This window comes from Arvicola amphibius, chromosome 5, assembly GCF_903992535.2.
Source record: "Arvicola amphibius chromosome 5, mArvAmp1.2, whole genome shotgun sequence".
Classification (NCBI taxonomy): domain Eukaryota; kingdom Metazoa; phylum Chordata; class Mammalia; order Rodentia; family Cricetidae; genus Arvicola; species Arvicola amphibius.
The window spans coordinates 97,961,601-97,983,696 of record NC_052051.1 but is presented as its reverse complement, the minus strand read 5'-3'; the positions used below and the strand labels follow the sequence as shown (position 1 = coordinate 97,983,696).

Sequence of the window (22,096 nt, the reverse complement as noted above, 5' to 3'; positions counted from 1 at the left end):
TAAAAATTTTAGAGGCAGTGAGAACTCACTAAGTAAAGGAATTGGTTTTTATGCCTGAGAACTAAATTCAATCCCCAGGCCTCACACAGTAGAAGGAAAGCATGACTCCTGCAAATTGTCCTTTGACTTTCATACATGTTCCTTTGATGTGTGCACATATACATGTGACAAAACTATGAAAAATTAGTAGTCTTGTGTAATATTAATAAAATTCTTTTAAAAATATTGTATGCATAGCATAGGCATATGATTTAATATAAATAAAAACTAAAATATAATTCTTTTTTATTTTAAATCATATATATTAATAGTTATATATTAATATCAAATGTCGAATTTGATTTTTGTGTTTTGGTATAATTATATTCATCATTAAAACGATACGTTGCTGATCCGCATATGTCTGCTGCTGTTCATGGCAGTTACGGCAGAGATTCCAGGGTACCGAGCATCTATCTCCTAATACCTATTTCTGAATCTAACTTTATTGAGTGGATATGTGTCTAGCTAAGACACCATTATTTACTAACCTTCTAAACTAAATGTGATATTGTCTTAAATTCTGACCAATGAGAAGTGAAAATATTATGCATGAGGCTCATGGGTAGGAATCTAAAGAGAATTAATTCCCCTGAAAAGAAGCATTTTTCTATCTTCTTTACTATATTTAATATGTGACAAATTGTCTGGTACTAAGTACATTTGGTGTACATCATATCAGAGGCTTTGAACCAGGAGTGGCAGAAGTAAGAACTGAGAAAGACTAAAGCAAAGAACAGTGGCCCGCACTTTTAATTCCAGCAGTCAGGAGTCTGGAGGGTCGTCAGTTAGAGATGAGCCTGTGCTACAAAAGGAGAACCTGTTTGTAAATAAATAAATAATAGAGGAAAGATAGACAAATGGAAGTATGGACAGATAGATAATAGGTAGGTGATAGATGGATAGATACACAGATGATAGATAGATAGATAGATAGATAGATAATAGATAAGTAGGTAGATAGATAGATAGATAGATAGATAGATAGATAGATAACAGAATAAAGGGTTCCTTGGTAGCTTGGTGGCATCTTGGCCAGGCCATTAAGCTCTTTAATGAACTTCTGTGTATCACAGACAAAAAAAAAATCTTAGTTTTTTTGTTACAATATAGATGATTCTAAACTGTTACAGACAATAATGGTTGGTTCCAAATATTTTTTAGCCTAGATTTTGATTCAATGAGCTAAATTTTTAGATCCTCCCCTGCTTTCTTTGCATCTTCCCCACTTTCTGTCTTTGTGCCGGGGTCTCATGCAGCCCAGGCCCATGTGGCTCAGAGCTTGCTGTGTAACCACAGAAGACCTTGGCCTTGGGGTTCTCCTTCCTCAGCTTCCCTGGTGGTAAGATCAGAGGAGTGGGAGTCATGTTGACCAATAATTCATTTTCTTTTCATTCAAAGTTCAAACCAATGAGGGCTGATGATATTTTAGGGTTCTTCCAAACAACCCCAAAGCAAAGTGTGGGTAAGAATTAGTCACTACTGGAAGTAAGACCAGCCTAATAATGGACAGCTAGAAGATACTGTATTTCTGCTCTACTAAACCCACAAGCCTGTCTTTAGGGGATTTAGGAGACCTGGTGTTTTCTAATGAGCTGCTATGAGATTCTGACAGGTCATTGAACCTCATCGCTTCGACCCTTCAGCATTAGGAATAATCTTGAGGTTGATTTTATCAACCAAATTATCATGCTCTTGGAATTTAAGGACCTGTGTTTTCCTTACTGTTAGGTAGCTCTTTCCAATGGGCTCAGCAAGTTTTTGCCTTTGCTTTTACTTTTAGTTATGCCGGGGATGGAAGCTATCCCATGCCTGCCACACAGCTCTGCCCCAGTGCTCTTCCCCCAGGCCTGAGGGTTTTTTTTTTTTTTTTAATTGTTGTTATCCATGGTATTGAATACCTAATTGGTGCATTAAGTCAGAACTCTAAATGAGAATGACTTCCATCAGTGTAGACTGTTTAAAGTGCCGTGTGCTATATTTGCAGTGCTTTTCTCTCTCCTTCTGTGAATGGTGTGGTACTGCCCTAGGCACCTCCAGTCTGACAGACACAATACTCACTTGCAATTTCACAGCCCGAGGCATGATCTCACTTTTCAGTTCATTACAATTCTGCCTCTTTATTTCCATTACAATCTCGAACCATTTTCTGTGCTTTCTTAAATAGACTTCAGCCTTAGAGTCAGTAAAGGTGATCTTGACAGAGATGCTGGCAGTTTCAGTCTGTGACAAAACAAATTTTACAGTTTTGTTGTATGACCAATGCTTATTACGGCTTCCAATGGACTGCACTGGAATACTGTTGTTCTATGTCACAGACTATATAAGACATCTTATCACAATGGAATGGCTAGGACTTTGTATTTGTCTGTAATGGCATGTGGAGAGTGGATTAAAAGTAAAGTTCATTTTTCTCTAGTGCAAATTAAGGCAGATGTTGGGCTCATATGGAGACAACCTAATCAATGTTCTCAGAATTGTTATTTTTGTTTACTCTCTTTTGCATAAATTACTTCAGAAACACAAGATGACCAATGCAATTTCAGCTATCACATATGTCTCTAGAGTGACTGTCTACTAATCTAGAAGTCTATAATTATCTGACTATCTAAAGACTGGAATATTAGAGACAGGAGGTAGATTTACAGATTTAATCATTACAGTTCTTTGGTTGGTTGTAATGACAGAAGTGGACAAAAAATGTCATATGGAAGAGTAAGTGGGTTTTTTTCCTCTTTGGAAAAGTGAGGCATGGCTCAGGCAAGGCAGGAGATAACATTTTAATGACACAGAAGTAAAGAGCAGAGCCAGAAAAAATTAGAAACAATAATAAAATAACAGTAGAATCAACCAATCAAGAAGCAAAGAAGCCCCAAAGAGCAACTAGGAAGCCTATATTAAGAGAACAGGTGAGAGATGGTGATGAGCAGGGAGAGCAGGTGAGGTGGTCACAGACACAAATGATCTGGGAGCTTGGTAAGAGGCCCAGAGAGAAGAGGCTGAATCACACGACTCTAATTTCTTGATCAAATGGGAGGATGACCAAGTCAGTAACTTCACCGGGGAAAACAGCAGAACTCATTTTATTTTGGAGTGATGAAGGCTTTAGAGTAGATGCTTTGAACCTGAGCTGTTTGTAGGAGTTTCATGCAAATCCTTTCTGTCTCTATCTTAGTCACAAAGGATGCACTAAGTGTGCTTTTTTGCTGCTGTTTAGTACCTGTGTAATCTATTCTCCAGGGTTGGAAGTGCATTCAGGACTGGGGCCACTTTTAATGTAGCTTTAAAAGTGACTATAGTGGTGTGATATATTTCATTCTGTGTGGATATCCAACTGTGTGCTTTTATTCTCAAGGACATGCCATGCATTTTTCCGCTTATATTTCTTTCCATTTACCTAAGCTTTCCTCTCTTGGTTCTAGGCACTAGGATTCTGTTGGGAAAAATCACACCAATAAGTTAGCTGTCATCATCATCATTACTGACAGACTCTCTAGTGTCCCAGACTGGCCTTAGACTTTACATGTAGCTGAGGATCACCTCTGATCTTTCCGCCTCCACCTTTGTTAGTACTGGGACTATAGACATGCACCACCAAGCTCCATTTATGAGGTGCTGTGTATCCAACTTAGAGCTTTTGCCTGCTAGTCAAGCAATCTACCGAATAAGCTTCAGATCCAGTCCTGAGGCTTGCTTTCTAGTGAAATATAGTTAACATGAGAGAGAACAACTTGAGTTCCATCTCAATAAAAATATCACAAAAAGAAAGACAGAATGCGATAAAAACAAGAGTCCAATGACCAAGAGGTGGCTTATCTTCTGTTAGGTGGACATGGTTGAGTAGAGACTGTGTGGTGGGAGGGATACATTTCAGCTTCCAGGAAGCAGCAACAGGTTGTGGATAGCCTCTTGAGGTGAGCCTCAAGAAATGACTCTCACACTTTCTGAACACACTAGAATAGCCATGCAGCACTTGACCTTTCAAATACTAGAGACTGTTGAAGATACTTGGCATTTGGTCTCACTGGGATGAGAAACTTCTGGGATTTTTATTTTGTTTTTTTGTAAAAAAAAATTTGAAAGAATTTTAAAAGAACTTAGTACAACAACATAACAATCTAGGCCATTTGCATTTATTTAATTCTGAGTGGTTTATTGAGAAAGTGCTCTCTTTATAACCCAGGCTAATCTCTTGAACTCCTGATTTTTCTGTCTCATTGTCTTGAGGGCTGGGATTACAGGAGTGTGCGTTAAATTCAGCCCTAATTTATTTAATGACAAAGACAACAAAGTTCCTTGGTTTAAAAAAATAAAGTTAGGAACACTGACAAAGAGAGAGAGAGAGAGAGAGAGAGAGAGAGAGAGAGAGAGAGAGAGAGAGAGAGAGAGAGAGAGAGAGAGAAAGAAAAGCTAATTGAGAGGGTTTTGGTACAGTCTGGAGAGATGATGGAAGTTTGAAGCAGAACAGTATTGATGGAGAAGGTGAGAACAAGGTGAAGTCCAGGTGTGTTTCCCAGGTGCCTTTGGTAGAATTTACTGATTGGGCCTAGAATAAAAGAAAAAAAGAAGGACCAAAAAGGTGGTTCAGCTACTGGAAAGGGGGTGTTGGTCTTGACTGAAAGAAGATGAATTTTGCAAGACCTTGTAGATACCAGAGTTAAGACTGGAATATGCAGTTGAAACCTAAAAACCAGAGCGAGATCTGTGACAGATTTAGAGATGCTGGTCTCAGCATCCTGCCAAGACTTAAAGTTGGAGACTGGAGTGAGAAGACTGGGAAGCATGGTGTAGGAGGAGCACTAAGTCCCATAGCACTGCAATATTGAGAGGTCATACAAGAAAAGGCATCAATAGGGGAAGGAAAAACAGAAGTCAAGAGAAAGATATGTTTAAGTGATGGGTGGACCAGCTTCTCTTGCGATTCAGATACTAGAACAAAACTGAAAAAAATCTGTTCCACTCAACTGAAAGAACATCACTCTATCCTTGGTATGGGGGTAGAGCTGGGTGAGGGCTTCCTTGTTTTTCTTTTCTTTGGGGAGTAAGAAAAGGAAAGAATTACTTGTGAAAAATATGTTCAGATGTGCTGCGAATTTGTCATTCACCCGTTTGCTCATTTCTTCATTCATTCCACATTGAACTGTCAGCTGTTTGGGAAGTGTGCTCGTGTAGGAGACGTAAGGGTGAACCAAAACAAAATAAAGGCATAGAAGTTAAATGTAATCTTTTGTGAGGAAGAAATATTAATTAATTTATTTACAAATTCATCATGATAATTGTGACAAGTCTTCTGAACTAGTTAGTGAAGAGGGTTTTACATTGTTAGAGGATAAATGAAAGCTCTTACTTATAGAGCAGGCAGGAGTTAGTCTGCCCAGGGGCATAGGAGAAGTCTTCCAGAGAAAGAAATAACACACCATATCACCTATAGCAAAAGACACCTGTGAGTGTAGAGACCTAAGAAACACAGGTGTGTGTGTGTGTGTGTGTGTGTGTGTGTAGTGATACTTCCAAGATAGATAAGGCACGAGGGCAGTCTAGATCCAATCTGAAGAGAGTACACAGGCACAGTCAATGAGAAAGAAGAAAACCAGAACAGATAATCTTGGCTTGTTTGGCCTGGGATTTAATCTCAGACACACTAACCAGTGGCTGCCCTGTATATATTTCACTTCACTGGCACTGATTTTGAAAAGCAGGCTTAAAGAAGTACATGCAAAAGTAGAAAGTAAATAGTTTATTTAACAGAAAGGCAAAAACACTTTCCTTGTGTTACAAAAGAATTAAAATGTTGCATATTTCCAAAAACACACAAACCTTATATAGTCTCATTTTAGCTTCGTAGAGTTAAGTTGTAGACGCCGGTGGAAGTCTTTGCTTGTGATTGAGAAGAGAATGAAGGCTTAGAAGCGATGAGTGAATTAGCATTAGAACTGAATCCTAGACCAAATGGAGAGTCTCCTTCCTAAGCAGAAAAGCAGGGGACAGTCACAAAAATGAGATGTAGCATGTGATATAAGGGACAAGAGATGGAGTAGTACAGTTTGGAGAAGGGGGTGCCCATGATAACAGACCCTGAAGGAATTAAGGACCATTTGGAGCATTTCTTCCAAGTGCATCATACACCACATCATTTAATCCTTAGGAGAACTCTGAGCAGTGAATAGGTGTGTCTTTGCTGTTATCACAGGGCTGGCTCCTTACATCCACCTCTGAGCTCTATGCAGTGCGTTCCAATCTTGTTTTCTTTTCCACCTTTGATTTGTGTCATACTTGCTCCACTGTCAGTTCTGGGTGAGGGACACACCTTGGATAGCGTCCTCCTGAAAGCCACATTCATCCATGAGTTTCTCGTTTAGAGACTCTGTCAATTGTGCGAAGTGGACATGGGGAACTACTGAGAATTAACTCGCTCAGTGACAGGTGACTTTGCGCACACATCTGTGTAAGTAGGATTTTTGTTTGTTTGCCCATGTATTTAGTTTCTGGACTCTGAAACTAGAAGTCTGTGAAACTATTGGGTAGAGTTGTGCCCTGGAGTTAGGGTTGTATATTATTCCTCTTTTTAGGGAGCCTTTGCTTCTGAAGCTCTGTGATATCTATGTAACCATCCTCTGCCTCCAACTGTCTCTTGGAGCAACTATCTCTCAGGAGCAGTTCAGCAGTTTCGTTTGGGTGGAGGAGGTGGCGTGGGGTTACCTTTCTTATCAAATGTGAGTGTTGCTGCCCAAGGAGTTCTCAAAGCAGGGCAAGATGGACAAGAAGCTGGAGTGTTGCTGCCCAAGGGGTTCTCAAAGCAGGGCAAGATGGACAAGAAACTGACCCGACCGTTGATTCTCTGCTAGGGTAACAGAGAGCTGGCATGTGTCTGCTGAATCAATGTTCACAGCCAAATGACACTCTCAAAAAAAGAGTCACGTCTTCTGCTCTCACACCTTCATGGTAGGATGTTTCAAAACTGGCTCAAGCAGGAATTCGCATATGGTCAGCTAGGCTGACTTAGGATGTGTAATTTTATCTAATACTTTGAGTAAATTTTCATGAAGAAAGAAATAAAAACTGCCCTTTTATGAGCTTTAGTTATCTGACATCTGTGAGATGAATTGTCAGATTGCTCTCTCACCCCTTTCTGGAATGAGAAAGAGCATGAGGCATCCCATAGGCATTGGAGGTTGAAGGTAGGCAAGAGTTTGGCAATGTCCTATTGTCAAGAGCTATGATGCCGAAACCAGCTGGCTTCCGTGCTTTCTGGAAAGCTTGGAGCTGGACAATGTGGTGTCATCACCAATGAGCTGATAGGCATTTATGAAATCATCATTGGGCAAACATGAAGTAAAAAAACAAAAACATGACACTCAGACTCATGAGCCAGGCTTATTTTACTAGCAATCGCTGATAATTTTATAGTTATGGAGACGACAGGACACTCACTTATGTGGCATTCATTAATAAAAATCAACAGGTCAGGCACTTACCATTAGACATCAGTGTTGAATTTAACATATGACTGCTATTATCACCATCTGTGTCTGCTCACAACAGGAAAACATTTCCATTATTAAAATGGCACTGAGTGATGTGCGCATCTCTTTAAACTTGTTTTCTGCAGCCATCTTTAAACAGGTAACAGGGAAGGGACACATTTCTCTTCCTGGTGAAACTCCCCTGGCGTCTTAGAAAGGAGGCACAGAAGGGTGAGTCAGAAGCCCATTCTGAGGAGCGCGCAGCACAGGGTTCTCAAGCTTAATCTTCCTGGCTAAGTGCTGCTGTAATTCCTAGGCTTAAGTGCATGTCAAGTCAGAGAACAAATTCTCCTGTTCTTCTTTACTTTTCACCATGAACTCTAATCCTGATGACAACGTAGAGAAAAAAAAATGGTACCAGGATGTCCGGGACTCTCATATGGGAGATGGCTCAGGAGAAAATCACAAGAAAACATGTTCACATATGACAAAGTTCTTAGAGAAAATCAGTAGCCCACATTTAGCTGATGGTTGGGCCTCAGTTGATGTGTTTTTTTGTAGTAACCTCGGTTTTGTTAAGGTCCCTTCCCTCCTTCCTTCCTTTCCCTCCCTCCCTCCCTCCCTCCCTCCCTCCCTCCCTCCCTCCCTCCCTCCCTCCCTCCCTCCCTCCCTCCCCCCTCTCCCCATCTCCCTCAGTCCTTCCTCCTCACCTTTCCATCTTTCCCTTTTCTCCCTAAGTTATAAAACCTGTGTCACTGTCAAACTGTAATTTCTGAACCTTGAGACCCTCTAGGATGGAACTTCTGTTGGAATTGTATTTACCCGTCTGTTGGACTTTGATTTACACAATAGAATTTCCTTTGAGTCCACCTCTTATCAGGCTGGCCTCAGGCAGCTGTGAGTAACTTCAGCCAGTTGATGCAGGGGAGTTGTGGGTCTGGGAGTTACCCCCAGGATAGGGACCTCCACTGGCTGTGGGCAGTGCACTGGGCGGGGCCACGGCCTGAGCTCTCCTGTGAGTCTTAGTATAGTCAAGGCTTCTGCTGGGCAGGGCCAGCTGCTAATCCTACCAGACGGTCACCGGGGCGGGGTGGGGGGGCGGTGGTGACAAGGGACATATAGGTGGCGTCTGCTGGTGAGAAACACCTAGTACAGGTGAAAGGGTGGCGGTGAGAGGGAGTTCCAACCGGCTGAGTTTTTAAAGCCATGAAGACACAAGAAAAATAACAAGGAGTGGCCAACAGGAGTCTTTTGGACTTGGCTGGAGCTCCACCCTCAGCCAGAGGAAAAGCCCCTCGGGACCGAGGCGGGAGCATCAGACAAGCGCGAGAAAAGCGCCTGTGCGCGCTCCACCTCTACGCAGCGGGTGCGGGGCGGCGACCTGTCCTTTGGGCTGGCCATGGCGTCTGCAGGACCTGTGCGCTCCGGAAGCCCAGCCCTTGGCCTTCCGCACCTACTGACCCTAGCGGTGAGCTCCGGGGACCGTTTCGGGAGAGAGGGACATTGGGGCCAGGGCGGCTGGCCCTGATGGGGTCACCGGGCCTCGGGACCTCTTAAACTGAAGTTGTTGGAGGTGAGGGAGGGCAACAGGAAGCTGAGCGGCTGGCGCCAAGGTCCCGCAGGGGAGGGAGTGTGGCCATGAGCCTTAATAGGCACGCGCAGCGGCTGGAGACGGGGGCGGGTTGCGAACGCCCAGCCAAAACCCTGGCCCCGGGGTTCCCTAGGCAGAGCGGGGTGCGCCGAGGTTGTGCGGGAGCTGGAGCACGGTCCTGGAGCCCTGGGTGCCGGCCATCCTGACTAAAGGCAGCTGCCCAGGAGCCAACAACCGAAAGCCAGTGTGGTGTCCTTGGGGGTCAAAAAAAGGACTTGTTGCTCTTGAGGATTCTGTGCTAGGGTTGGGATTCGAGAGCGAAGTGAGAGGTGCAAGGAGAGAAGGAGAGAAGGAGGGGGGGCTTTCTCTCAAAATAGGAGATGGTGGAACAGAGATAACCACTGATCCCCTAAAATCCTGGGAAGAGAACTTTCTGACCCTGAGATCTTGTCCTGGGAGGGGTTTGGATTCCTTAAGAAGTAAAACAGCCAGGACCTCGAGCCCTATAGAGGAATCAAAAAATGGCTTTATTTGGACAGGACTGGATCTCTCTAAAAGCCAAAAGACTCCAGAATTCACTCCAGAGTATAGGCCTCTGGGGAGTCTGAGGAGCCCCAGATTGTAGTTTTATATGGGTCTCTTGGATAAGGAAAAAGTTGATTGTACTAGGTGAACAGCTTGATTGTGTTCTTCTACCCATGCAGTGGTAGGCTCAAGCTGTCCCTGAAGGAAGCCTGGCAGAAATCAAGGCACCAAGTGTGTGTGTGGGGGGGGCGGGGGGGCAAAGGGCGGGGGTTTCAAAAGCTTAGGACATCTTCCATTTCTCCTGGACTCTCTTTTCACAAGGGATTCCTGCGTTTTTAGTTATTGAAAATATGGTTGGTTACTGGTTATAATGTCAGTTCCAAGGAATGAATGGACTTTAAACTTTTGATCACAATTCCCAGGGGCTATTCACAAGCACAGGTAGGGACAGGTACCACTGCACTCAAGATTTTATGGCTGAAGAAACAGCCTAAGGCAAACAATGGTCACAAAATATGCTGCTGGTGACAAAGACTGAACTTTGGTTACTATCTAGTGAGGGAAGTTGCCACTTCCTTTTATACCGCAGGACCTTGTTCTTTGAAAGGAGAAGCATCCTTAGTCTTTGTGATATAGCAGTGCCCAGTGCAAAGCCGCACGCCTGGGTGCACATGGCTCAGATCCTTTTAAAAGCAGTGAATGCTGGGAGGAATGAGGGGAAATAGAATCCTCACTCCTTGACCTCTCTTAACTTCAGAATCCAGGAATGGGTGCCAGGGTGGGGCGGGGAGGTTCTCTTACAGGCAGTTTGCTTCCCAGCAGGAAAGTGTAGTGGGAGTCCCCTCAGGTTGTTCTAGACTCCAGTGTGGTGCATGTGAACAGCCTTGCGGGCCTCAAGTGTGTGGGAAGGTCTGAGGTCTACTGAAGAGAATCACTCTTGGGGGAAGGGGTGCGGCTCCTCCACATCTCCTATTTCCCATACACTCAGGTAATCCCTCGACATTCCACATGTCAGCTTCTCTCCCCTTCTTAGTTCTGCCCCACCCGGTAGTGTCTTAACCACTGGAGCTTTCTTCCTGAATGCCCCGATGGCGCTTTGTTCTCTACAATCGTCATCCAGGATCTCTTGTGACTAGTTCAAGTGACGTGTTCTGCACTGCACATAGTCCTACCCTGACTGGTTCTTTATTCTGGACATTATCACCTTAGGAAAAAACTCTCTAACCTTCAGAATCTGACTTCTTACCCAGTTTCTCCATGCCTCCATCCTCCCTTTTTCCTGTGTATGATTTAAAGATGTAAGCATGAGATCTTCCCCTTTGACAGGGTTTTGAGTGCACAGTAACAGAAAATTAACCACAGGCACAGTGGACGATTGTGTCTTTAGCGACAGAAACGGTATAACTGTTAAGCAGTGGACCCTCCTCTTTCTGTGCCTCGTGCCCTGGCCACTGCCTTCTGTTCGTTACTTTTGTCTTTTTGGCCCCTGTTTTTCTCACTTGTAAACACTAATTGTCTGTGGGGCCTTGTTCTAAGTCCTGTTTCCTGGAGTGTGTGTGTGTGTGTGTGTGTGTGTATTCTAGAGGCCATTCCATCTATTATATGCTTTAAGATATCACATTATCCTAAATTAATACTGCTGTTTGAGACATCACCTTCAAACAAGCCTTCATATTTCTGCACGTATGCTCTGCAGCATTCCGCTTATTATGTTCCCAAACAGTGTTTCTCCTTTGGTGTGAGAGATTTCAGTGTACAGATCTCCTGTGTACTTTGCTCCTCATGGAAAAGTCTAGATACTTGTCTTCTCGTTACTCCTCTTACTCCTCCATTGTCACAATAAGTTCGTCCTCAAAGATATTGCATGGGTTTGTTTATTGGTATTACTTCAGTTGCTGGCTTTTGCTCTTGCTAATAATGTGTCCGTGGCTACACCTGGCTGTATACTGGTCCTATATGAGCTGGCGTCCTTATGGGCAGGAGTAGCAGAATTGTAGAGGAGGATGAATACAAAGCCAACGATGGTGATTTTGGAGATGTCCTCTCAGGATAGGTTGTATATGACTACACAGAAAGCTATTTAGTAGTTGATAGTGTGTTATATCAGTGGATCTCAACCTCTGGGTCCTGAGCTCTAGGCCAGTTGGAAAATTTACATTTTGATTGACCAAATATTTACATTATGAGTCACCACAGTAGCAAAATTACAGTTAAAAGTAGCAATGAAAACAACTTTGTGGTTGGAGGGTGGTCACCACAACCTGCGAAGCTGTATTAAATGATCACAGCATTAGGAAGGCTGAGAACCACTGTCACATCTTTAAGGATAGCATCAGTATAAGAATTATTGAGATTGACCTTGAGGCTACTGGAGCTAGGCTGAAGTTTTGCAAAAGGTAAAACTGAACCCACACTTTATGAAGAAAACCCAAGGAAATTCCAAGTAGATGAACTATTGAAATGTAGGATGACACCATGTGCATTACAGGAGAAACATGATGAATCCTACAAATTTGCGGTTAAGAAAGCCTATGACCCAGATTTCAACTTTTTTCAAGTTGAGAAAAGCAATGGTAAAAACAAACAAAATTTCCATAGTAAAAATGCAAAAATAAAACCAAGCAAAACCGAACCACTATAAATGTGCCTCTTATCACAGATATTTTAAAGGCCAGTGTAATACTTTAAAAAGTTCTTATAAGTTGTAAGGAAAATTCTAGTATGAACAAGGAAAAGACAAATTCTAGAAATTAAAAAATCATTAAAACATGAAGTATAAAAATAAGGAAAAGTGAAATGCCATTTCATACCTAAAGGTATTTGACCATATGCTATGTATGCGAGACCGTGGTGAATGGAAAACTCACACACTATTGGTGACAAACGTGTATCTCCTGTGTGGACTATGAATAGAGCAGTTGCTGGCAGGCTTGGTGTTTGTCCATTGTAAACCATGTAACTAATGCTTTTCTATCCACATACTGATAAATGGTCCTGTTTTATTTAGTAGGACTTTGTATGCTTTTAACATCTACATAGCCCTTTGTTGCTCTGCTTTTTCATATTTTTTCTATGAACTTTTGAATCAGCTTGTTTAGATACAGGAAATAGTGTTGAGATTTTATGGGGACCATAAAGTCATAATTCAATTTTGGATTAACGTATGTATGTTGCTGATTTTTCTTACTGCAGACTAGATCTATGTTTCTTTCTGTGTAAATCAACCTATCTGTTATGCATAAGTGTGTTTAGTTTTTCCTGAAATAGGCGAGTCTTTCACGGCAAAGTCATAGAAGGATGAGAAAAAGGCGTTTGGTGGTCCCAATCAGGAAGCAGATAACGTGGTCTTGCCTCTCAGCCTTGTAGGTGTCTTACTGAATTTACTCCCTGGCATTTCCAAACATTTCACTACCTTAGGAAACAACTTTTTTTTTTTAAAATACTATATGACTGGTTTCATTTAGGAAGAGTACTGATAGCCATATTTTAGTAGCTGCTTCTCATGGTACTTTGTTGATTGGTTTGCTTGAGTGTTGTAGGTGAAGTCAAAGCAAGTGCAAATAGAGATATTTCCCACACTCTGCAAGCCCTAGCTCTTTTGTCTGAGATCTCTTCAGTGTGCCATGAAGCGCATATGCTGACCTTAGAAAACCTATTGTTTCTGGGTTTCGTGATGATGTCATCTACTTTTCTGGTGGCCGTGAACAAATACCTGAGTAGAAGCAGTTGGAAAAGGAAGAGCTTATTTTGGCTCTAGTTGGAGGTCACAGTCTCCCTTGGTGGGGAAGTCGTTGCAGAAGAGTGAGGCGTCTGGTCCCAGGTAAGGGGCAGTCAGGAAGTAGAGAGCATGGGTGTTGGAGCTCAGCTTGCTTCCTCCCTATTACTCAGTCCTGCACCCCTGCCCTTGGGAGGGTGTCACCACACTGGAAATATCTTCATAGACACACTCAGAGCTGTGTTTGTACTAAGTCCACGGAGAGGAACCATCACTGCTTCCAGAGCTTTCCCTCTGGCCCTGTGCTCATAATATACAAGAGATTTTTTTTTTTACACAAGCCATGCATTTGAACGTGGATCCCAAACCCATGCAAAGACTGGTTTAAGTGTGGCTCTGTCTCATACTGATGGTGTAATGGAGGCCTTTCATTTCCCTCCATTTCCATCGAAGCCAACAAGGCAGAGCCAGTCTTGGCAGGTCAGAGGTTGTTTCTGGTTCCTGCTGTCTGTGTTTCAGTTTTATGCACAGACAATGACCTTCGATTCCTTGCTGCTTTTGTTAGTTCTCTGATGCTTAGGATATTTCACAATGATGTTACTCATCATTGCTGGTTAGTTTTCTCATGACATTCTCCAAGTTTTCGTACACGTCCCTACTGAAATGAAAGTTCTTTGCCCTGATTTATTTTTCCACAATGTTCAGACTTAACCATACTCCAGTATAAAAGCTACTTAGACAATAGATTTACTGGGGACAAATCTTTGCTTTTTATTGGTCAGTCTTTTTCAGTGCTCTGAGAAATACTGGAGAAAAAAATGTTAAAGGAGAGAAGAGGACTTAGAATTTTTAAAGCTTTTGTCTATGGTTAACTGATGCCATTGCTTTCGGGCTCATGCAAGGCAGAAGCTCTCTGGATGAAAGTCATGGTGGAGGGAAGCTATTCATCTCACGGCGAACAGTAAACAAAAGGGAAAACAGGATGGGGGCAGGACAGGCTCCATCAGCCACAGACTTCCCTCCTTACATGAATTAGGAGCCACTACAAACTTCCCACCACCTGCTAACAATGCCAGCAAATGAAGCATTCATTTACAGCCATTGATTAAGTCACAGTCACACTATCCAGTTGCCTCCCAGTGACTGGGTGTAGCATCCAGAAAACAGGCCTTTGGGGGTCCCAGCTTATTTTTAAATTGTAGCAGCCCTCATAATGTGTAAAAGAAAGTGCACATGGCCATTGAGTTTATCCAGAAAGTGCTCCACACTTCTTCTTCAGAGTCACTTGAATTGTTTTCTCCTTGTACTGTACACATCAGTCACTATAGCAGTGGCTCTCAACCTCCCCAGTGCTGTGGCCCTTTAATACAGTCCTTCACGCTGTGGTGACTCCAACTATAAAATTATTTTCTCTGCTACTTCATAACGGTAATTTTGCTACTGTGATGAATCGCAGTGTAAATACCTGTGTTTTCTTTTACATATATATAATATAATATACATATATATTTTATTTAACTTTATTTTTTGTAAATTGGTTTGAAGGTATCAGATCCCTGGAACTAGAGTTACAGACAGTTGTGAGCTGCCATGTGGGTGTTGGGAGTTGAACTCAGGTCCTCTGGAAGAGCAATCTGTGCTCTTAACCACTGAGCCCTTTCTCCAGCCCCAATATCTATGCTTTCTGATGGTCCTGGGCGACCACTGTGGGAGGGTCCGAGAAGCACTGCGCGATGGATTCCTATCGCGGTTTCTGTCATCTGTCAACTGTCACTTACAGTTTCTACCTTGCCTTCTTCCATCATGACTGACTCATGGCCATTCCCCAGCTGACCTCATCTGGTTCCTAGGTGAGGCTGGCTTTCCCTGCTATCCTCTACTCCTAGGTCAGCCCGTACTTCCCTGCCATGCCATTTCCATACCCTATTGAGCTTACAAATATGTCTATCCTGAACTTTAATTTTCATTCATGCCATATTTGTTACTAGGTGTTTACTATATACTAGACATTCCTTGAAATTTGTTGTATAAGTGAGTGAATGTCAGCAACATAGTTTCCAAAAGTGCTTGTCTTAATTGGGCCATTCAACACCTCTACCACTAAGACTTAGCCCAAGTCCCATGATCCTACCTGAGAACACTGCTTCACCACTGCAGCTGCTATCCTGGTCCTGCTCACATGTCTCTGCTGTCTTGTTGGCTACACCACTGCAGCTGCTATCCTGGTCCTGCTCACATGTCTCTGCTGTCTTGTTGGCTACACCACTGCAGCTGCTATCCTGGTCCTGCTCACATGTCTCTGCTGTCTTGTTGGCTACACCACTGCAGCTGCTATCCTGGTCCTGCTCACATGTCTCTGCTGTCTTGTTGGCTACACCACTGCAGCGGCTATCCTGGCTCCCGTTCCCATGTCTCTGCTGTCTTGTGCCATGTAACCAGTTGACTGACTGCCTGTTAACACCAGATAAGGCCAATCTGCAGCTCCATGCATTGTTGCTTTCCTTTGCACTCTGAACAAAACCTGCATTTCTCATCACGACATTATAGATCCTAAGTAATATGTTCCACACTCTTTTTTAAGTATGGAACTGGGTTTTCCCAAGTTCTATCCTCCAGCCTTCTCTGTCATCTTCCTCGGCTTTATTTCTCCCATAACTGTTATCTGTCTTGGTGGGTGTATGTGACATTTGTGAACTTGTCTGTTTGCTCGTTGAAGCATTGGAACGTGGTCTGTTGAGGGCAAGGTCTTTGCTTTGCTTACTGTTGGAGCCCGTGACTCAGCTTGGCACCTCCTTACCCCGAGTGTTGGTTGAATGGATAAGTGTTGGTTCTCTGTCAGTCTTCTTGAACCATGGTACTTAAAACATATGACTGTTCCCCTGCTCGTTGGCTATGCAGCCTATGAAAATTCCCTTCTTTTACTTTCAAATAAAAAGTCTTTTTGGGGGGAGGGATTTCAATTTTATAGTTAAAATATGATCTTTTCCTTATTAGATCTCTCCTATATGGTTTAATTGAATAATTACAGGTGCTTTAAGATAGATTGGAAATGAAAAATTTCAACTGATCTAGCTGATTTTAGTTCATACTTAGCGGCACAAGTGCTGGTTGGTTTCCTTGCTTGTGGCCAGTCATTTGGTGAGCTGAAGAAAATGGAACACACATTTTTCAGAAGCATCCACAGAAAAAGTTCATAACATAATAAAATTTGGGTTTTCAAATGTATGACCAATGCTCAAGGATGACCACTAAATCATTTAAAATATTTGAAGTCAAGTGTTTTCTAACAGTGAGAAGCTGTGCCTTCCGAATAAGGTCCCATGCTTGCGTGAGCTGATACCTGGATATAGCCCACCCCTCCCATGCAGTCACAGGGCCTTCCAGCAATGGTGTCCAGGTTTGGTTAAGCAGACGTTTGCTTTGTCTCTGCAGCTCCTGGGCTGCTGAACATTCATGGAAACAGTGTGATGGGATGGCGGTTTAGTTTTTCTGTTTCCTGTGTGTTTGGTGCAGTCTCACATGTTGTGCTGGGTCCCCACTCTGCTGTCCCAGACAGTGACAATGCTAGTAAATTCATTTTACAAAACGAAATAAAAACAGTCCTAAGAAAGAATATGGTTTCCTGAGTATAAAGTGCCTTGAAAAGAAGGGAGCCATGGGGACCTATTATCCCGTGGCCTATCTCCTTCTCGTATTTCAGGTTTCTTACTCTGGTACATATTTCTTATTTTATTTTGTTACTTTAAGTCAAATGAATTTTGTGTAACGATACATATACTCAAGTATTTAATTTTTCTTTTATGTAATTAAGTGGATATTACTATGTAGTTGAGACTTAGGTAAACTCTATATTCATTGGAAAGATCTTGTGCATGTATGACACTGGTTTGTTTGTTCTAGATCCTTGCACTTGCCTGTGATGCATGTAAAGAAGTGATCCTTCGGGTCCCCTCTGAACTACCTGCTGAGAAATTTGTTGGCCGAGGTAAAGAGCAGCTTCAGTGTGTGCTAATCCCTAGTGTGGTTTGCTTTGTGAAAAGTTACTGTGATGGTTAGGACCACGAGAGACTCATGATCAGTAGTTAAAAGCGAACAGTGCAGTAATTTTTAATACATGTTATATCATATTTTTATTTAAGAATAGGATTACCCAAAGAAGATAAGAAGATGAAGTTCAAATCATAACATATTTTTTGTTATGTTATGGATATTGTATATGCTAAATATGTTTCTAAGCATTTGAAGAACAATATTGAAGTTATTTCTTGAGTTTGAAAGTGTTGTTCTTGTATTTTCATCATGAAATGTTCGACGTCTTACTTCATTTTGCTTCCACTCTCTGCGTAGGTGTGTTGGCCCTCTAACCCAAGCCAACGGCATATGCTGAGCAAACAGCCTACCCGAGCCGCATCTCTAGCCCCATGCACTTCCTTACAACCAATCAGTTCCTTATGTAACTTATTAAATAAGTGTGTCTGTGCATGTGTGCGCATACACAAGAACACACAGAGATGGCAAGAGATTTACCCCTGACATCTTACTGGCCTCTCAATTTTTATAGGACTTAGGTATATAAGGAAAAAGAAATCAACCCAATGTGGCCCACAGTAGGTTAACTATTTTACACTTGGTGTAGACTTCAGTAGTATTCAGTTTAATAACTGCGGATTTTAATTCAGGTAGTATATAGTCTCTAACAGCTAATTTTAGTTAAGAGAGAAAACCCATTTTCAGTGTTGTATCAAATGTTCAAATACTAGAGTCCACATGTCTCCGTTTCAGAAGAGATATCTCTTCAAACAGGTATAAAACAAGCATTAGAAACAATATGGATGTTTAGGGCGGATCTTAACCATAGCGTTTCATGTATCATTGTAACAGTACTAAATACAAATATGAATGTGTTTTTCATGTTTTGTACCCCTTGCACATGCATACTGCATATACTTTTGCATGCTATGCTGCTCAGTTACTGCTGTGTGTATTTCCTCAGTGAACCTGAAGGACTGCCTGAAATCGGCAAATCTCATTCATCTGAGTGATCCTGATTTTCAAGTCTTTGAAGACGGTTCTGTGTACACAACCAATTCTGTTGTTTTGTCCTCGGGCCAAAGAAGCTTTACTATATGGCTTTTCAACACGGACAGCCAAGAAGAAAGAGAGCTGTCTGTCCACTTAGAGGGCCCAGTAGAGGTAAATGAGATGGCATGCGGGAGATGTAAATGTAATGGCGTGGGCTCTTTGGGCTTGACTGACGCCACCAATGAAGATGTGGAACCAGAGAAGATTGGGTGGTTTGGGTGTGGGGAGAACAAAAGCCGTGGCTCAAACAGTGTTGAGTGAAGGAGGGTTGGTTGTGCAGCACATGTCATTACAAGCTGTCACCGCTTTCATTCGGGATGCGCTACACTAAGAACTTGACATAGGACACGAATGACACTTCAATTTTTGAAATCAATTTCCAAAAACAAGTTTGGAAACTACTACACCTTGATTAAATTCTTTTCCCTCTTGCATATTAGTGTTAAAAGGTTTTCTTGTTCTTGTCTTCTTGAAGAAATGAATTCAGCCAAACGACGTAGATAGTTTAAGCAGTTGTTTATTTAGACAGCCCAAGGCAAGGAAACAAACACCACAAAGAGACAATGGATTTGGCTGTCCCAAGGCAGTCATATGCCTGGTGAATTCTGTGATATGGATCATAAAAAGATTTATGAATATTTGTGAGACGAGTGGCATACTGGGGGGGGGGAAGGGGAAGGTGATCCATTTTGGTCAAGTTATGATGGACCACATATATTTTTAGGAGTTTTCTTTCTGTGATCCTTTAGGAAAGCCCACACAAAGAGTTTGTGGCAGGGAAGGGGGAGGGCTAAGCTACAATGCAAGGGATAAAATGATGCTGTCTGGATTTGGAGGATGCAGACCCTTTGCTAGGGACCTGCGTGGAAGAATGCGGTTGTGCCTTAGTTTCTAATATACCAAGAACAAAAATCAAGCTGTGCCTGCAAGGTGCTTAGCCTCAAAGGGCTTCTGACTATCAGGAGGCTCAGCCTCATGGACACAGCTACAGCTTTCCTGCTCTGCCTCATGGTTACCATCCTGCTGCCCTGTATCATTAGCATGGCTGGAGTCCTAGAAGACTGAGAACAAGGGAGAAGGCTTGGACCACATTATGTGTCTATTGACTGTGACACCAAAGGTCAAGACAACCTCTCCTGTCCATTATTCACTGAAACTCTCTGAGCTCTGTCACCATATTTATTTCTTCGTTCTGACAGATGTCTGTTGGTCTCCTGGCTCTGGCTAGTTGCTGGTGAGTGGACTCTGCTTATGCTACATATGGGAGTGAAGTCATCCCTGTCATTCTCATTGCATCTCCTTCCTCTTGCATTCTTGCATGGCAATGTGGCAGCAAGAATTTGCTTTCTAGTGTTGCATCTCTTCTTCTAGCCCATCTCTCTGCCTTCCATATTTCCACCAAGGTAGTTTTTTTAAGAGGATGGCTGGCATAATAGCAACAACAGCAACAAAAACAAGTCTTACTCTTTGCCATTATTCTTATTATTTCCTGAGTATTGAAGATTTGTTGGTTTTGAAGCACTACCATGGCTTTACACCTTTCTATCCAACCTTCATAAGAAGAGACAACTATGTCATGTCAACTCTAATGTCTGCGGATGAAGTCATCATGGACTTTAAAAATTAAGGTTTATCTTTTTTTGTTTTCTAAATCAAGGTACTAAATAAAAGACTGCATGCAGAGAAAGTTCTCAGTCGTTCCAAAAGAAGATGGGCTCCTATCCCCTGTTCCATGATGGAGAATTCCCTGGGTCCCTTCCCACTTTTCCTTCAACAGGTATAGTTCACTTTGGCTGCTAAGATTCGTCATTTCCATTTAAAAAATAATTAATGGTTATTTAAAAATAATTGTGTGAGGGCCGGAAATGTATCCCAGAATGCTCAAGACCTTGGTTGAATCCTTACTAATTAAAAATATGTAAAATAGTTGCATGTGACTATCTGAATAGAAAGTTTAAGTATCATGTTTCAACATATATGTGTAAATATTTCTTAAGTCAGTCATGTACACAGTTTTTGATTTAATCATGCAAAAGCAATCTATAAGAACTGTAAAGCTCATCGTCAAGCACTCTAAAACATGTTTTCTTAATTTTTTTACCAGTCAACAGGGTATCACAGAGGTGGAGCACAGTCTATAAAATCCAAAAATGTATGCCTCAATAAAGATTAAAATTGAGTTAGGATTAAGGAGTGTACACACATGCACACACACATACACACATGTATGCATTCTCACACACACACAAATACATATACATATATATACACACATATACATATAGACAAATATATACAGTCTAGATTTATAAATTAGGGACAATGGACAATGTGATGTTTGTCTTCGGAGTTCGTCTTATCCACTTAGATTTTTCTTGTTCTGTAGCCTTGAGCTGGCCTTACCTCCAGTTCTCCCATCTGTACTCTCCCTGTGCTGGAACGACAGGCATAGGCCCCCATACCTGGTGAAACCAGTTTTTAAAATGCTTTGCCAAGTATAGTTAGATCTCAGGACTTAACTAGAGTGGCGGCAGGTAATCGTTCACGCTTGTATTGCTGCATTTTCTAATGCAGAGAAATCTCAAGTGTTTGGTTCATGTGTATAACGTTCAGCTCTCACAATAGTCCTTGATTTAGAAGATAAGAGTCTTCTAGAGGATTTTGCAAGTGTCTTGGTTTTTGAAAATTTTCGGTCATAATTCCTTATTCTATTGCTGCATTTTTCTAATATTGAATAAGACAGGGGACTATTGTTATTCTAGTAACTGGCAGTGTGATAGCATAAAATACCTGTGCAAATTCTGCTGAAATAAAGATATGTCCCATGCTTGTAATTTCTACTCTCTAGATCCAATCTGATACAGCTCAAAACTACACCATATACTATTCCATCAGAGGCCCAGGAGTTGATAGAGAACCGCTAAACTTATTTTATGTGGAAAGAGATACGGGAAACCTGTATTGCACTGCTTCCGTGGATCGTGAGCAGTATGAGTCCTTTGAGGTAAGGCCTAAAAATCAAGTGTTGTATTAGCAGTCGTCTTAGTTTGGATTTCTACTGCTGTGAGGAAACGCTGGCCAAACAAGCTGGGGAGGGAAAGGGTTTATTTGGTTTCTGTTTCCACACGATAGTCTATCATGGAAGGAAGTCAGGACAGGAACTCAAACAGGACAAGAACCTGGAGGCAGGAGATGATGCAGAGGCCGTGGAGGAGTGCTGCTTACTGGCTTGCTCATCTTGGCTTGCTCAGCTTGCTTTCTCATAGAACCCAGGATACTATCCCACCAAGATTGCTCCACCTACAATGGGCGGGGTCCTCCACCACCAACCATTATTTAAGAGAATGCTCAAAGGCTTGCCTACAACCCAATCTTATGGAGGCACTTTCTCAAACTGGGTTTCCCTCCTTTCAGAGGACTCTAGCCTGTGTCAAGTTGACATAAATCCAGCCAGCATAGCTGTCATTACCCTTGGCCACTGTGTCTTTCACTCTTAATTTATCTACTTTTCTTTATTCCCTGAGGTTTTCACTGGTGTTCTGGCTACAGTCGATGACAGAATTGACTTGAAACAACAAAAAAATTCAATGGAATAAATAAAATTCAGTTCTGTTAGGGTATTCCTGGTTTTATGTTTTTTTCCTGTTTTTCCTGTTTTCCAATGGAGCAAACTTTGTCAGC

General features: G+C 42.1%; 1 protein-coding gene across 2 annotated transcripts in view; it reads left to right on the top strand.

The window, feature by feature from the left end:
• The first annotated feature begins 8,587 nt into the window (after positions 1–8,587).
• Positions 8,588–22,096, top strand: part of Dsc2 (desmocollin 2) — a 34,298-nt gene continuing 20,789 nt past the window's right edge. For both annotated transcript variants that reach the window (XM_038330026.2, XM_038330027.1), the window contains exons 1-5: positions 8,588–8,970; positions 17,234–17,318; positions 18,327–18,526; positions 20,073–20,192; positions 21,264–21,419. In XM_038330026.2, coding sequence (XP_038185954.1) covers positions 8,902–8,970; positions 17,234–17,318; positions 18,327–18,526; positions 20,073–20,192; positions 21,264–21,419 — 630 coding nt within the window. In that variant the 5' untranslated portion in view covers positions 8,588–8,901. The remainder of the gene's footprint in view (positions 8,971–17,233; positions 17,319–18,326; positions 18,527–20,072; positions 20,193–21,263; positions 21,420–22,096) is intronic.